An 18209-nucleotide genomic window follows, 5' to 3' on the forward strand; every position below is an offset into this window, starting at 1 on the left:
TGTTATTTTTATGCTGTATTTTATTCTTCAATTTTTAATTTTACATTATTTTGCGATTTTTGTTTTCTAACGGTCTATAATGTAATATTATTTTTCATCTGTTTTTATTTCTAGTTTCGCTACTTGTTTTCCTCCATTTCCCTTCTCCAATAATTTAAGCACGTATGAACCAATTCAAAATTATATTTAATCAAGAAATCAAGGAGCACCTGGTTAGTAAACCAAATTAGGTGCCTCCGACACTCCTGTCAAAAGGAATTTGGTCATTACACTCGCGGTTTCATACAATAATAGAAAAGCAAATAATGAATGTAAGGAAAACCTTAAAAATACGAGCTATATGACTCCACTCCTTTTAATTTCCATGAGATCTCTAACGCAACCACGTTATTATGGAGTTAATAAGGAAATTAACAACCTAACCGCACTCGTCAATTCAGCATTGGCATAACGTTTTATAAGAACGAAGGATGCTTGCAGCTGCTAACAGTTTTCTTTCCCAACGGCATATTTTGCTTGTCGGGTTGGATTTCTTAAACGACGAAATCCAGGTGCATCAGTAATGGATACGGCCAATTCATTTGACTGGCCAGAATTATTCTCTGTATCTGGTTTTACCATCTTGTCAAACCTAGATGGACCATTTTCCTGCGTTTCAATTTTGTATGTTTCAGTACTGCTACTATGTTCTGGAGGGGAAGACACAGGGTCCTTGGTGACTAGCTGAATTACTGGTTTTCGCCCTTTCTTTTTCTTTCCTTGCTTTTGATCATCCAATCTCACCTGTAATCACATTGTCCAATGGCATAGTAAGCTAGTTGGAAAACTGTTGCTTATAAAAATGTAAAATACGAAAATCTGAGGCAGGTCATCAAATTAGATATTAAATGCAAAGAGCTTTAGATGTAGAATACCATGGAGTTCTGAATGTCACGTAATGGCTTCTTTTTGGGCACCGGGTTGTCCTGGCAACTAGCTGGTTTCTGAACAAGTGCACTTTGGAGTAGTTTAGCACATTCAGAAGCAATCACACTTCCATCTTCCTCCACAGAACATTCTGTGTTATTTGATTTTAGTGGTTCGTTTCCTGCTAATTGGTTTGATTCCCTATTTGTGCACTTAAAACGTGTGCAGCCACACGATGCTCCACAGCTCCCACCGCTAGATCGGCATTTACATTTGCTAGTCTTGCACAAAGACTTCTTACTGCATGAGCAACAGAGCCCTCCAGCTGTTCTGTCCGTCTTAACACTATTTTCACTTGCACTGCTCATTTCAGGTGTACCCATTTTTATCTTGTCAGTAGTCTCTTCAGAGAGATGAGACAGAACCAGGTCCCCCTGATCAGATGTTGACAGAGTAAGAAATTTACAATATATTTTAATAACTTCTTTTTTTTAAATGTCCATACTAAATTGTTTGTTTTAACTTCGCGTCATCTTATTCCCAGTACAGTTCTAATTTGATGTCAATGACTCACCTGCTTCTTATCCTTGACATCAATCTTTTCCTTCCGCGATTGTAATTCTCTAAGTAGACAATCAAGGCTGTTCATTTGCTCTTTCAGATCTTGGATGTCATGAACTTTCTCCAGGCTGTCACACTCTTCCTCCTGTAACTCAAGCCTTGAAGTAACAAATTTCAAACAAAATATTAAATTAGGGAGACTATATGGTAACGCAAGCTGGTAGAATTCAAGTCTTCAACGTTGCAAAAGAAAATTGAGTAACGGTTTTCACCCGAATTTTTCCTGCCTAAGCATCTCAACTTCTTCCTTCAGCTGTACAATTTCTCCAGCCATCCTGATAACGTCAAATTGTTAGAATGAGGGCTCTTTATATGCATTTCACGAAAATTATACTGACAGGAATACTCTTGCAAGCAAACTATGGTGAGACATAACCAAATTATACAATTTTGTTGACATCAATCCGAAATCTTTTGAATGATCTTAAACAAAAGAAGCTATTCAGTTCCACACTCTTCATGCAGATATTAATAAAACACCCAGTAAATACTAGCTTGCTCAGAAAAATGAGACATGAAAAAGATTGTTTCACAAATCATATAATCAGAAAACTGATGAATTATTATATGGCTGACTCAAAAATAGGAAGTAGCAGTATAGAATTAGTAACGTTTAGTATGGATATTCCTCCTCAAACCTGAACTAAACAAGGATTCCGTGTTAAAAATGAACTACATGGATACAATGTTCAGTTCATCCCTAACTTATATTTTAGACATTTCAAGCCAAAATGTATGCTAGCATTAGAGTCACATATCATATCATATCATACTAAAGGCATGCAAAATCTGAAACACTTGTGCTAGCTTCCATATAGTTAAATAAGTTCTTTCACGACTCAACTTCTGCAAGCTACTGTCGCTCACACTTGTTGTCTTGTAAAATTCCTACCATATACAATATGAATTATAGCAAAAGAAGCATACATAAATACACACCATTACACTACTAAATTTCAAACAGCATTGAGTAATCAATTTTGCCAGATTGGAAGTAAATTTCATCCTTACTAAATTTAAATAAATAGTGGTGGGAAAATTCAATAAAATATGAAATGAACAAGAGTTAAACAATTGAAAGACATGTGAAAACGGGCCATAAGAAAAAAACAAACGAGAGAAATGACAAAGGACTTACTTTTCCACTTTGGATTCATATTGTGAACATAACTTGTGTAACTTAGTTGTGACATCAAGTTCCTCTTCGGCATCCTGCACCAGCCACATTTTGATGATATTTTAGTATGTTGAGCTAACTAATAAATTAGATCACTGCTACAAAACAGTTATCAAACCCATTCAATATACATTTTCAAAGGAAGAAACCACTGATTAAGTTCAATCAATAAAAAATAACATTCTGCAGCAGACCATAAAACTATACTACAAATTTGAAGAAAAAAAAAAGGATGGACAATATCATATTGGATAAAATCTACAAAACGGGTCACGAACCTCAATAATGGAGCAAATAAAGACATTATAATACAGGACCTATTAAGCAAGAGTGAGTCTAAGGAAATGCGTGGGAGGTAAAATGTGTTACAATTCGGCACACCATATGAACCATGCAGCACCCAGTGAAATACAGAGACAGGGACCCATAAACAAGTTTCAGGAAAACTAATAAAGTGCCTGTCGTAAGGATATATGAGAAAGATTCAGCCAAAGTTGTAAGGAAATAAGCAGGAGTTCGTAAAACATGTCATCAGTCAGAAAAACTTAACCACACAGCCCTCATCAACAGGACCAATGAACAAGAAGTGATTTTAAAATTACCTGAATTAGTTGACCATTTCTACTTCTAGCACCTACATGAAAACCAACAATAAAAGAGGTCATAAATGCGATGGGGCCAACACAAAGCAAATAAAAACGAAAGAGGTATTCGGGTCTTCCAACCAGTTGATTTGTGTGAAATAGCTTTTCGAGTTGCTATCATGTCTTTTAAAATTTTAGTAGCAGCAAAAGCTTCCTCTGTCTTCCGCTGTAATACCTGACAAGAAGATATGGAGAGAAAAGTGATTAACGTAAGAAAAAACAATGGGCATATAGCAACGACCAAAATAAATAGAAGGTCATAAAAACAGAGTAATATACAAAGAACCAACCATTTTAAGCCTCTCATTTGAATCCAGCAAACTTTGGGTCTTGATTTCGTTCCTCCTTCCTTCTTTCTTAAGCTAATCATACATTAACAAATATTTCATGAGATAAGAAAGCTAACGGGAAGGAAAATACTAAATACAACAGCTATATCTGTGAACAATTGATATGTTAACAAATATGTATTCCCATCAATCAATTTAAAAAAAAAAAAAGAAAAAAGAAAAAACATCAACTATTTTTTTTATCAATGAAATCGTAAATCATTCAAAATTTTAGACGCAAGAGAATGTAACTGAAATCTGAATAGATACCTGAAGAATCTCTTTTTCAAGTAGAGCCTTCGTTAATCTAAATTGAACAGACTCTAACTTGATCTTACATTGCAGTTGAACCTGTACGCAAACACAGGTTGATTTGATATCCAAAGCAAAAAGAGGGATGAATAAGAACGAAAGCAACACTTCATAAAATAATTCATCCACAAAAGAAATGACACCTTTTGAGCCTTCAAACCTTGAATCTCAAATTGCAACTGCTTAGTTGATTCATCGACCTTTTTCCTTTGAGTTGAAAACTGGGACCGAGTACCCAGTTTCATCTTCAATCCAGAAACCTGAAACAGCAGAATATTGAAAAAAAAAAAAAAACACAAATCAGAGCCATACCAACAAAAACAATTCCATTATACCACACGCAAACAAATAAAATTTACCTGGTCTTCTAGCAAATTCAGCTTCTGAAGATACTCTTTCTTAAGCTTTTCAACTCCATTCTTCGAAGCCGACGAGTCACTCCCCAGTTGTTGCTGCCTTAGTTCAGCAATCTCAATCTGCCAAAATACAACACGCCAATAAGCAACAGTAACATCCACTCAACATCACAACATACAGCAATAATAACTCGTCAAATAACCTATTCATTAAAATCTTCTCAGACCAACAACATACTCAATCACAACAAAATTTGTCAAAAATCAATTCAAGAATCAACTTCCTAAGACTCGAAACATTTCAGCGACAGATGATTCCATTTCAAATTTGAGAATCATAAACCTATTCCGATACAAACGCAAACACTGATTCTAAACTCAATCAACGTGCTAAGAACAAACATCTGATAAATCAGATCTTATAACAAGCAATTTTATCGGTACGTGCCAAACCTGATATGCTTTATTTTCTGTTTCAAGGCTGCGAATCCTCTCCTCGTAGATTTGCTTTTCGTTCGGCTCCGAAGATGAGGCATGAACTGGACTCGTTTGCTTGGATCGGCGACTTGTCTTCTTCATTATACTCTTTCGATGAAGGAAGCAATGAGAAGAGGAAAATGAGAAGCGAAAAAATGAAGGTTGGATAGTGCCCAAATTGAACCTCAACCTTCTTCTATGGGATGAAAGGATGCATTTGCCTATTATAATTGTAACGTTAACTTGCCAAAGTAAAGGACCAATAGCCAAGTGCCACGAAAACAAAACAATTGAAGATTTCCGGAGGGAAGCCAAACCTATTTGATTCAAATTTTCTGTCTAAAATGTATCATTTATTATTAATATTAAACACTGTTTAACATTTAAGAAATAAAATTAGGGAAAGTAACCAAACACACATTTTATAAGTGTACTTTAATACTATTCTAAATCTTTTATTCTACATCTACTAATAATAATTGATACATAAGTTCTTAACAATTCTTTCTACACATAATATGATGTTATTATTGAACATATATATCAATATTATACCTATATGTAAATATGATATTTTTTAACATATTTTACTCTTATTAATATAAATTATTTTATTAATTATTTTATCTTTTTAAATTTGTATTACTTCGTTGTAGTTATAAAGTTACATTTTATTTCAATAATAATTAGAATACTCAACTTTTATATATATTTTTTATAATCATAATGTAAAAGTGGACACACATGTGTTTCCCTAATAACTTATAATTAGGTTTTTTAATTCAAATAGATATTAACTGTAAATTTAACCATATGATCATTCCAGAAAAAAAAATATTTCAAGAATATTTGTATAAAATTATATTAGTTTTGACATTTGGAATGATCCAATATTAATTATAGTTTGTTTCTATGTGTGTTTTATAGGCCTGACCTTATTTCTGAGCAACATGTTATTTTGGCTTCTTTTAAAAAAATATATTTTAAACCATGAAAATATAAAATAAAAGTATGTATCTTTAAAAGTAATTTAAATGTTAAGTGTCATAAATTTGTTATAAAAATTATAATATATGTACATCATTTAATAAAAAATGTTATTTTTATAATTTGACAACATAATTATTTTTTCACGGATTATCCCTATATTAGCACAAAAAAGATAAATCAACTTTGCAAAAAAAAAAAAAAAAAACCAAATAACTTAGACTAGTTTATCATATGGATTAAGAAAAAAAATCCAATTTAATTTAAATTACAAAAATTAAATTAGTCTAATTTATTTCTCATATCTTTTTATAAGAAATTTGTTCACTGTGTATCCTTTCTTTAACAACCATGAACTTAATATTAATGTGGTTTTACTTATTCAAGCTCTATTATTGTTAGAATACAATATAGCTATTTGTTGTCACACTATAACTTAAGTAATTTTTCAATTCTTTCTTCAATGCTCAACCTTGTGATAAATTTTCTCAACAATATATTCTTTGATTTGATGTCTCATAGCATGTTACAAATTATGCACCCATAGTTGATGAAGTTGTAATAGTTGGGTTGGCATTACACCGAGAAATTGCACCCCTAGCTAATATCAAAATGTAACCTGAAGTGGGTCACAAACTGTCTTGCTACAAAATCTGAATTGGGATCTTTAACTAATTTAACCTTCTGAATGTGAACATATAACATTTTGTTCTCTGTAAATACCTTATAACTCTTTTCACTATTTTCTAATGATTCATTCTTCAATTGCTTAAATATATGCCTTATACCCCCAACTATGTATACTATATTCAAATGTGTACATACCTGGACATACATTAAACTCCCAACAACTGAATGCATAAGGAATCTTTTCCATTTTCTTGAATTTCCAAATATCCTTTTAGGCATTGATTGACATTGAACTTATCTCCCTTAGGAATTGGAGTATCCATTGTTTTACAATCTTGCATGTCAAACCTTTTAAGCACCTTTTCGACATAACTCCTTTATGATAATCTTAAAACACCTCAAGATAGATCTCGATGTATCTAAATTACTGATACAAATGAGACATCACCAAGAACTTTTATTTCAAAATTTCTAGATAGAAATTTCTTGATTTCATGCAACATGCCTATGTTATTGGTGGCAAGAAGTATGTAATCAAAATACAAGATTAGGAAAATATACTTGATTTCGCTGAACTTGTGATACACACAATCATCAACAACATTCATCTAAAAACCAAATTAAAGAATCACTTGATGAAATTTATGGTACTATTAACGAGATGTTTGTTTTAGCCTATAAATGGGTTTTGTTATGGGTCTTCTGACATAGAGTTTTTTGGTTGCACCATATAAATTGTTTCATCAATGTTGTCATTGAGAAACAACTCCAAATCATAATGTGAAACAAGATTCATAATTGTCCTAAAAGAATCTTTTGATGAAACGGGATATAAAGTCTCTTTAAAGTCAATTCCTTCCTTTTGCATATAGTGTTTTGCCACAATACGAGCCTTATACCTTTTCACCATCACCTTTAGACTCCCTTTTGATCTTAAATATCCATTCACAACCAATTGGTTTCACACGTTTTGGTAATGGAACAAGTTCCTAAACCTTATTGTCTTGCATGAACTTATGCTCTTCATCCATTGCGTTAATCCATTTTTCTAAATCAGGATCTTGCATCACTTGGCGAAAGTTGATTGAGTCATCTTCCATCATACTATTTTCCTCATTTCCTTGGAGAAATACCACATAACCATTTGGAATATAACTTCTCTTTTCTCTTATGGATCTTCACAAAGATATTGAATCATGAAGCACAAGTTCTTGAGGATCTTGAATCTGTTCTGGTAGAGGTTTTGAACTTAGAGGTGTTGAATTTTCTTCATCGAAAACAACTATATGAATCAGATATGAAATTTTCACTGATTCTTCCTAAAAGAAAATTTCCTTCCAAACTTGATTTCTTCAAAGAATGTGACAATTCTCATCTCAAAATTTGTCTTTAATTTGGGATCATAGAACTTGTAGCCTTTGGATCTTTCAAAATAACTAATAAAGTAATTGTTCTTTGTTCGAAAGTTCAATTCCTTTTCATGTGGCTTATAAAGCCTTGCTTCAACTGGAAATCCCCAAACACATAAGTGTTTTAAACTAACTTTCACCCAACTCATAGGTCATGAGATGTTGTGGCAACTACCTCAGTTGGCACTCTATTTAAAATATAAGTTGCAGTCTTTAGTGTTTTTTCCTACAGTGACTTTGGTAAAGCGAAATGACAAATCATACTCCTTACAATAACCTAAAGAGTCTAATTTTGTCTTTCAACCACATCATTCATGCTAGGTAAACCTGACATGGTGTATTGTGGAACAATTCCACATTTCTCTAGGTCTTTAGCAAAAGACCATGAACATTATTCACCTGATCCGTCATATCTGCCATAGTACTTCCCACCACAGTCAAGCTTGACATTTTTAATCCTTTTAGTAAATTGATTCTCAACTTAAGCCTTAAACGATTTGATTACACCTAGAGATTGAGATTTCTCTTATATATAATATAGGTATGTATCTATAAAGTAATCATATATGAATGATATAAAATATTGTTGATCATTTCATAGGAAACGGTCCAAAATATTTGTATATATCAATTATATGACGTTTGTAGTTTTATATACACCTAATCTCATTATAATGCAATACACTTGTAAAGTGTGAAGCCTAGATTCAATTCCTTCATCAAATATTTGTGCTGCAAACTAAGAAACGCAATAATATTTTAAAAGTTTTGAATGTTAAAGAAAATCGCAATGTTTATGTGTGGTTCGAGACAAGGTTAAAGAATTATTGATGTTGGTTGTTAAAAAGAAAGAAAAAAATTGTTGTAATTTAATTGAAATTAGTAATGAAAATTATCTATTTTAAAACTAAATTAAGCCTATAATAAATGTAACGATAAAAGCAACCTAATAATCTTTCAAAATTTTGGTGCACTTCGGATAATATTTAACCATTCATAAAATATTACATAATATTTGTTATATATTACATATATTATATTAGTATTAGCTAATTCATTTATTATATATTTGTAATTTCCGCTTAGGTAATGTGAGGTTAATTAGAGGATTAGTTACATTATTTAGAACCATGCTTTCCATACTTAACTTCTTTGTTATTTTATTGTGCAACTGTTGATAGATTAAATTGAAAGCAAACAATATTCATTTCCCAATACAAACAAAAGCATAACGTAATAATAATGAGACAAAACTAGAACGAGTTGCTTGAGAGTTTTTCGTTAAAAACCAAAGAAATTTTCCTATCATAAATTTCCAAAAGTTAAAATATGAACTCTCCCATAAGACTATATATGACCTTGTTGATGTATGAGAACTGAAAGAGAATATGAACATGAACAATAATAAGACTATGCAAAACCCTCTTTTTTAATTCATCTTTCTCTCAAAAACTGAAATTCTCGAATCCCGCAAAAATTCCATAGAATCTGAAACAGGTAAAAAATTGTCAACTTATTTTCACCACAGTTCATGTATATTAAAATGGATACAACGAAAAAATGAAGAGTTGTAAGAACAAAAGATTAAACAGCATCCTCTTTCTTAATTCACATTCTCTGGATGACTGAAATTGTGTTAAGCACATAGAATCTGAAAAGAGGAAAAGAAAATAAACTAAGAGTGTAAAAATAACTGTGAACTTTTAAGGTGCCAACTAAACAGTGTAAACTTGATAACTTGTTTTCACCGTAGAAATTATATTTTACAATAGACAATCGGTGTTAAGGCTTGATCTGTTAAGGACCAGTCGATACTCTGTTAACTTTTGGCCTGATTAAATCTCTTTTTATAAACTCGTCCCTAAATAAATTCTATACGCATTGTACACACAGGTTAAATTGCAATATGCAATGTATATCAGACAACAATGCTCCTAAAAAACAAATTCAGGACATGCATTGGCATCAATTACGACATTCTTCAAAAATTTGGTCTGTCATAACAATGCATACGAAATTAACATAAACTGTGTCTTGCCAAAGCCCCTCTTAAGAACAGACAAAAAACATCCTTGACCTGAACCGACACAAAAACATGACACTGCTTATAGAAAAACAATTAATTAAAAAAAAAAGGGGGTACATGTCTACAGGGCATGGAATTCACTGAACCATCTCGGTGATCTGTTATTCCTTAACTGGGATCAGACTTGTCCAGCGCTGCAACCAAATGTATATAGTTCAGTTCAGCACAGAGGGAATCACAGTAGATAATTAAGACAAATAAAAAGTATAATAGAGGGAACAGAAATTACCGTTGTAATTGAGTAGCTTCTCAATGAGATCAACATGGGTCATGAGCATGCGCCTACAACAATAACGAACTAGTCCCAATGCATCCAATGCATCTCTGCAATCCATCATTACTTTAAATGTTAGTACAGCAATATTACAACTAACGTGAATCAAGTTCATACACAGTAGTAACATCTATAATCATCCCTAAAGAATAATCTTAAAAAAAGACTCTGAATGAAAGATAGGAGATAGGGCACGAACCCTTCACTGTAATCTGCCTGCAGAAGGTCCAAATAGGTGTCCCATTTGTTTCCAATGACCTGAATCGGAGAAAAGGGACAAAATTAAGGATTAGCAAAACAAAACCCTAAACCCTAAAAGCGCAAAAAGATCCTAAATGATTAATTAATTTCGATTGAGCACGAGACAAGTAGAATGAAAACAGGAAGAAAGATAATACCTTTCCACAGGTGAAGCAACGAACTGGGATGATCATCTTCCTCTGATATCGATGCTCCCACAACCTTCTTTTCTCAATTGATACTGTTTTTCGCGGACATGCCGATTTTAAAGGTTTTTTAGCTCTCACGAAATCAACATAACAGTGTTTTATGCTTTCGTAAGTACATGGGTTGTTCCATGATTCCAGCCCATTCACATTTGGGCTCTTATGTTCAACCGCTTATTAACTATAAAAGTATGACTTGTGCTTTCTGCACCCATCATTACCAAATACACCTCATAGTAATAAAAAAATTTAAAATCCACCCTACTGTGCCATATCAAGTGTTTCCGTTACCACTTTTGTAGAGAAAAAAAAAGGAAGAATGTTGCAAAGTAAAAAAAAAAAAACAGAGAGAAAAGGCCTTATAGAAAAAAGTTTATTCCAGAAAATTCTTTCGAAAATTTATTTTATGTATTCTGTAACATCCCAATAAATATAGCTTGAAAAGTATAATTTATTTTAGAAGTATACATAAACAATAATAAAGAACAGTAGGAGATAAGCACTTAGGAGTAAAGAGAATATGAGATTTCATATAGAATTTAAAGTTGTACAAAAACATAGAAGTTTGATAACATTAACAATTTAAGGCCGAACAGTCATATGACAAGTTCAAGACCGAATGGTACATCAAAGGGATAACTAGACCGAACGGTTCTTACAAAACACGAACCGAACGGCTATTACACTAAGCAAATGAAAAATCTAATCTAAGGACCGGACGGTTCTGCACAAGTCTCCGGCATCACATCCAAGGCTTGTTCTGTTTGCAAGGCATCTTCCAAAATATCTTCTAAAGCACCCTCTGCTCACACCCAAACGGATGATCATTGCAGTGAAGAGAACAAACCGGACGGTCAAATACCGAACGACAACATAGACAAGACAGAACAGATAAGGGTAAGTTTATGTAAATTTAATTAATCATTTCCAATATATTTTCAAAACATACACATAAATCACATACATCAATATCCCAATCATAAATCATAAGTTAAGTATTTCCATTTAAAAGTCGAACGGGAATCATCATCATAACCAATTCCTCTAGACATTGTCCGGACGGTATGACCATGTATGCTCGCCGCTCTCTGCACCCGGGTGGACCTGGCTGTGATACACTCAACAGACCGCCACCCGAGGTTAGTCCAGTGGAACCACCTCAGTATAGAAATACTAGGCTAAAGGACCTCCTGCCATTCCCACGCATGAGTTACCCTTCTCTACTTGAGAAGGCGTAATCACGGAATATCAGGATAGAGTCAGAACCTGAGCCTTTGGCCACGGTTATACTTTACCAATCCAATTCCAATCATGAGATATTCCTCCCTGGAATACTCTTAAATCCTAATAACTCATTCATCATTTACTTCTTTTTCTTATAACAGTACGGATACAAACTGACCCAACTGTGATAAGGAAAAAAAGTATCAAAGGGAATCAATAAGTGACCGAACGGTCAAAGAACAAAAGTCTGAATAAAACAAGGAATTTTAATAGTTGATCGGACGGTCTGACATAGGATAAAACCGAACACTTTTTGAAGACAATCCAGGTAAATTTATTCATGAAGAAGAATGAACGCTATATAACATAAGTCAGTCTTGGAAACGAATACAAAGTTTATGACTTTAGCCAAATGCCTTTACGACTAGTAGAAGTTCTCTTCAATAAAACGAGTGTCAGTGCAAAACCGAACACTCTGTGAGGAATCAAGTGTCGGTGTAAGACCGAACACTTTTCAAATAAATAATATTATAAACCAGACATTTTTCCAAGAAGGATAATTAATATCAAATTGAGTACTTAGTCTATGACCAAATGCTCAAACAGATTATCATATGTGTAAAACCGAACGCTTGGTCTATGACCGAACGTTCTAAAAATGAGTAATAATAATATGAAACCGAATGCTTCAAAAATAAAGTGTCAGTTTAATACCAAACACTCGTGTGACCGAACGTATAGTTTATGACCGAACGTTCTTAGAATTCAAGCACTGGTATAAGACCTAGCACTTTTAATAATCATTATCAATATAGACAGAATGCTCAGTGTATGACTGAACGTTCTAAATGGTTAATATGAAATCAGATACCCAGTCTATGACCAAGTACTTCAAGACCGGACGTTCAGTGTAAGACCGGACGTCCTTTAATGGTTAATTCCGAACGGATAACCAAGCAAGATATTTAAGTTTCAACACAAAGGTATCAGATCAATTGTTTTAAGAGGAAACCGAACGGTCCTAATGACCCTTCGATTACAGATTCAGAATTTTACTAAGTTATATAACCTTATGATATATTTCATACCAAAATCAGACATGCAGTACATCAAACAACATACCATGCTTTCATATTTAATTCAAATCATACAAATCAATCATATGCTCAAACCATCATACATTAATTCATAAAACATAATCATAATTAAATTATTATAAGCTTCCCTTACCTCAATTCCAGCTAGACTTTTAGCCTATGTTCGCTTCGACTGATTTAACTGTTCATGAAGAAACGAGAGCGAAGATTTGCGGGATTTATTGTGTTTCCTTTAAATGATTTGCACTGATTTGAGACTATGAATTTGCGGGATACAAGATAAAATGAATCCTCCCAGAGGTGAAGAGATTTGAGGAGATTCACATAGTTTTACTAAAGTACCCTTTACCTTTAAGTATTTTTAAAATAAGAATATGCGTGAAATTGAAAATCTAGTGGTGCAACTCTATGAGTAGTGTATATGGATATGTTATGGGTGGATGAATTAATTTTGCATTAATAGTTTTTTATTCTTATGAGATAAGAGTCCACTTTAGATTTAATTATTTAATTGTTAAAACCTTAAATTTAATAATAATAATAATAATAATAATTAACAATTAATTTAATATAATTGACACTAATTTATTTTAAATTACTTTTATAATTAAGGATAAAAATATAATATTTTATTTTTCTATTATTTTTTAAATTGTATCCTAAAAATTGTATTGTATATTAATTTGTTTTTAATTTTACTATTTCAAATAATTTTTACAAAAAATATATTAATCATAAATATCATTTGACTAAATTATAATTTAATTAAACTTTTAAATTTATTTTTAATAATTATTCTAAATTTTTTATTCTTAATAAACATTTTTACAATTAAATATAGCATTAACAAATATCATTTTATATTACTTTAATACTTAGGGATATTTTGGTAATCTTCATTTTCTAACAATTAATCAAATTTTTTTTACTGTCACATCAATCAAATCCTACACTAGTTCTCACAAACTTTACTTCTAAATTCACTTTCAATTACCTACAAATTCACTAAAAAAAAACAACAACAAAAATTACTCTCAAATCCATTCAAATTATCTCCCCCAAATCATCTCCCACAAATCTCACCATCCGAACACAGCATTAGGGTTCCTTTGGCAGTGACTACCTCTTCTAATGTTCCCAAGGTCTAGAGTCAAATTACAAGACAACAGGTTTTAGAGAAATGGTTTAACAATTACCTGTAAGCTTAAATGGTGCTTGCATGCAAGAATACCAAGAAGCTTCAACGGCTAGAAACACTTACCGGTTCAGAACGGAAATCGGACCGGTGCAAAGTGAAGGTCTTGACACCAGGAGTATTTATTTTAAAAGAAAGTTGATGATCGGAGGAAAGGAAGTGGTCGGAATCTTAGAGAGAAGGTGGAGGTTTTAGAGAGAATGAGGAGAAAATGGTTTGCTGAAGGTTGAGGATGAAGAGGTGCGTGCAGAGGAAAAATGGCGTCAGTTTTAAAATCCCAACTTAAATAACCGGACGGTCAAGTCCCATGCTGCCACATGTTTTTCACTTCCTAGTTGTACTCCATGAGCTGTCACTTGGATTCCACTTCCTGCACATCTCACCTTCTTTGCTGCCGCACGGTTTCCAATGGTTAGAAATTAAATGCACTTACAGATTTTGTCTTCCACTGTCATGGGAAGTTTGGAAGGGTGTGACATGTGTTTCCCACTAAGGTGTGGAATTTATGAGATGTGACATATTCCAAAAAACAATTTCTGAAAAGTTTATTATGAAAAACTTACTTTAAAAAGTATTGTATACATTCTAAAAATCTTGTTTCAAAATAAATTTAACGTTTTTCAAAAATTTTATTGTGGAATCAGAGAAAATTTCCGAGAAAGATGATCTGAAAGTCACTTTTATAAAAAATAAAATATTTATATTGAAAATTAAAGGAATGCGCGCGCACACACACATATATATATATATATATATATATATATATATATATATATATCACGATTATACTTATAACATATATTATTATTGATCTTTAAATTCTATAACTCCTTATTTTAATCACTGTCTAGGCCATGGTCCATTCAGTGAGAGGGATTAAAATGAGAGGAAAATACAATTTAAGGATTGTTTTAATTGTATTAATTTCTGATGACAACATAATAATGATTGACAATTCTAATAAATTATTTATTCTTTATCGGAGCTACGTACAAACGGTGTTATCGGTAAATAAAATCAATAATTAGTGTTTAATAATGAATGTAATTGCCTTTCGTCAATAGTAATTACTAAATAACGCAATGATCAGATCATGTTAATTATATCTAACTTTATTGTTATAATTAAAATTATATATTAAAATAAATAAAAATAGTCCTTTAAAATCATTAATGTCTTATTTATAGATTTTAAAATAAGTTAATGGTAAACTCTATAAATAAAAGTTAGAACTTCATTTTTCAGTTTATTTTAAAAAATTAAAAACTTTGTTATTTTTGTGTTTTCTATAACTAAATAAATTTTTGATTGTCGGATTTTTGTATGAAGATTATGAAAACTAAAGAATTGTGAATCATATGTATTTTTATGATAAAATGGTTGGTTATTATTGTTGTCTTGTTATCGTATTAACTTTGATGTTGGTTTCGAATATGTAAAATCCAATAAAAATGATGAAAAATTATGCGGGGGAGTGCTTTTTTATGGGAAAGAAAATGATATTTAGACAACATTTTTTTTTATAACATTTGAACATTATTTACATATCATTCTCTTGGTCAAAAATTATTTCACAATCAATAATAATAATCATAAATACCATTATAAACCAATCACAGAATGATACGTAGATTATGTTCAAATATTGTAAAAAAAATGTTGTGTAAGTATTATTATCCTTATTTGGATATTGGTTGAGTGACGAGTAATTGTTTAAACAAGGTGTAAGAAATAATCATTGTATTTAACAGTTTTAAGTTGTTCAATTCAAATTTAATATAAAATTATAGCTTGTACCTAGACAAAGTTGTAGGAATGATTCTCTATCTTTTATATAACATTGTTCAAACGTAAAGAGATGCTCAAACGGTAGGTCTTACTATTCATATGTTTCTGGACTTAAATTAGGCTAAGACGTTGTATGTGTCATGAACATGTCAATGTTTAACATGTGGTTTTAGACATTACGTATTGACTATAATAAAGATGCTTACATTAATGCAATATAAATATATTAAATTAGTTTTAAAAGGCGTATTAAATTGGTTTCTGTACGCAATGCGTGAACACAATTAGTGGTTGAAGTTCATCGGAGATAAAAAAAATAACGACAGTGACAGAAAACAACAAAGAGGATTCACGATAAAGAATGACCAATAAAAATGACATGCAATAAAACTTGTAACAAAAGGAAAAAATTAAAAAAGATAAATAACTAGAATTTCGCAATGACTTTGAAAAAAGATTTTAATATGACCCTAATAGATCTATTTTTACCCTAACCAATATAATAGGTCAACCATATTTAAAAAAAAAAACAATATATTAGATCTTTATTAATAAATCAATATATGACTTTTTTTCTCAGTATATTATTTATTTAATATTATTCATTAAAAAATAGACACGTAGCGTTTTCTTCCCTGGTAAGTATTATATTAATAAAATTTGTTAAAAAGTTTAAATTTCATGTATAATTGTATGCGATTAATTTATGAGATATGTATGGCAAACTTATTGACTATTATAACATTATTTTGTTAAATTGGACCAAATAGGAATTTCCCTTTTTAAGAGTGTAAATTCAAGTGTTAAATTCAATTAGGTAGGGTAAACCATGATGATTAGATAATTTCTTTTGTATCATAATAAATCCGATAAAAAATATTATTTTATTTTAATTTATTAAAAATTTAATGTAACAGATAATTAAATAAAAAAATTATATATTAATACAAATATTTTAACATAATACAAACATATTTTTTTATTAAATATAAAATACGTTAATACTGTAAAAGAATATATAATAATTAATAAAAAATAACACCTGTATCAAAATATTATTAAATTTTTCTCTCAGTTTATTTTTCTACGAATTACAGTACGCTGCCACATCAGCAATTGAGCACACGAAACACATTTATTGCCATGTCGTTTTCATCCATACCAACACCTTCTAGACCATACACTTCAAGACCCATCTTATCCATTCAGAATATATTTTAGTCAGAGTATATTTTATTTAAAAAAAAATGCAAACAAATAGACATGATAATTTTTGTCTGTATTCAAATTGTAATTGAATTATTTTAATTAAAATTTTATCATACTATAAATTGTATTATTTAATTAAATACAATATTGAGTAATATATAAAAATATTACAAATTATTTTATACCAAACATGTACTTTTATTTTTATATGGTTTTGTTCGTTTATATGGTTTTGTTCACTTGAATTAATTTGAAAGAAAATAATTAGGTGGATTTAAAAAGATTTGAAGATAATTTTTTTGTTATTTATTTAAGTGAATTTCAAGGTAAATGAAAATAAATTTGAAAGTAAAATTTGTGATAATTACTATAAAATTTAATTTATTAACAGATTAAAAAAAATTATTTATACATTTATTCTTATTATCTCGAAATCTATTCATATAAATTAAAAAAATTATCTTTAAATTTTTTTAATTACTTTTCCTATAAACAATCTTAAAAATCTTTACCGTAAAGTTCTTGAAAATATTAAGCTTCCACTCTTACTTTTCACTGGGTAGGTTTTATATGATTTAAAACGAATTTTTCTTATAAGGGCAAAAATTAACACATAATTTTCTTTTTCTTAAAAACAATTTGTGTATCTAGTCTGTCGAGTTTGTATATATTTATAGAAAAAATTGATTTATTCAAAGAAGATACATCATATATCTCAAAACCAACCAAAAATTTATTTTGCCATATAAGATATTTTAAAGAAGTTAAAAATATCCCATCACAATCATATTTCACATTTTAAACGTTATAAACATTTCCAACGGTAAATATATTGTTCAATAATATTAAATTCTATATTTCAACGGTAAATCTATTCTTCAATAATATAAAATTCTATATTTCAAATAAATTCATATTAAATTCTATATTTCAAATAAATTCATGTTTAACATAACTTATATTCTAAAATCTACCATTCATTTTTAGTAAATGAAAATTTAATAAAAACAAAAATAAAAATAACAAAATATGAAAATCACGT

The 18209-nt window shown here is 30.6% G+C and overlaps 2 protein-coding genes across 2 annotated transcripts; both read right to left on the reverse strand.

Moving 5' to 3' along the window:
- Window positions 1-165: 165 nt before the first annotated feature.
- Window positions 166-5295, reverse strand: LOC106761349 (kinesin-like protein KIN-4C). Its single transcript, XM_014644894.2, has 12 exons — window positions 4799-5295; window positions 4349-4465; window positions 4133-4249; window positions 3948-4028; window positions 3639-3710; window positions 3430-3523; window positions 3307-3338; window positions 2666-2739; window positions 1740-1802; window positions 1481-1625; window positions 915-1340; window positions 166-783 (listed from the first exon to the last, which is right to left on the reverse strand). The coding sequence occupies exons 1-12, from the start codon at window positions 4922-4924 to the stop codon at window positions 484-486; spliced, it is 1647 nt and encodes a 548-aa protein (XP_014500380.1). The 5' UTR covers window positions 4925-5295; the 3' UTR covers window positions 166-483.
- Window positions 5296-9742: 4447 nt separating this feature from the next.
- On the reverse strand, window positions 9743-10749 carry LOC106761322 (DNA-directed RNA polymerase subunit 10-like protein). The gene is made up of 4 exons (XM_014644863.2): window positions 10607-10749; window positions 10408-10466; window positions 10164-10258; window positions 9743-10068 (listed from the first exon to the last, which is right to left on the reverse strand). Exons 1-4 carry the CDS (start codon window positions 10640-10642, stop codon window positions 10043-10045), a joined length of 216 nt encoding a protein of 71 aa, XP_014500349.1. The 5' UTR covers window positions 10643-10749; the 3' UTR covers window positions 9743-10042.
- Between the last annotated feature and the right edge of the window lie 7460 nt (window positions 10750-18209).

This window comes from Vigna radiata, chromosome 5, assembly GCF_000741045.1.
Source record: "Vigna radiata var. radiata cultivar VC1973A chromosome 5, Vradiata_ver6, whole genome shotgun sequence".
NCBI lineage: Eukaryota > Viridiplantae > Streptophyta > Magnoliopsida > Fabales > Fabaceae > Vigna > Vigna radiata.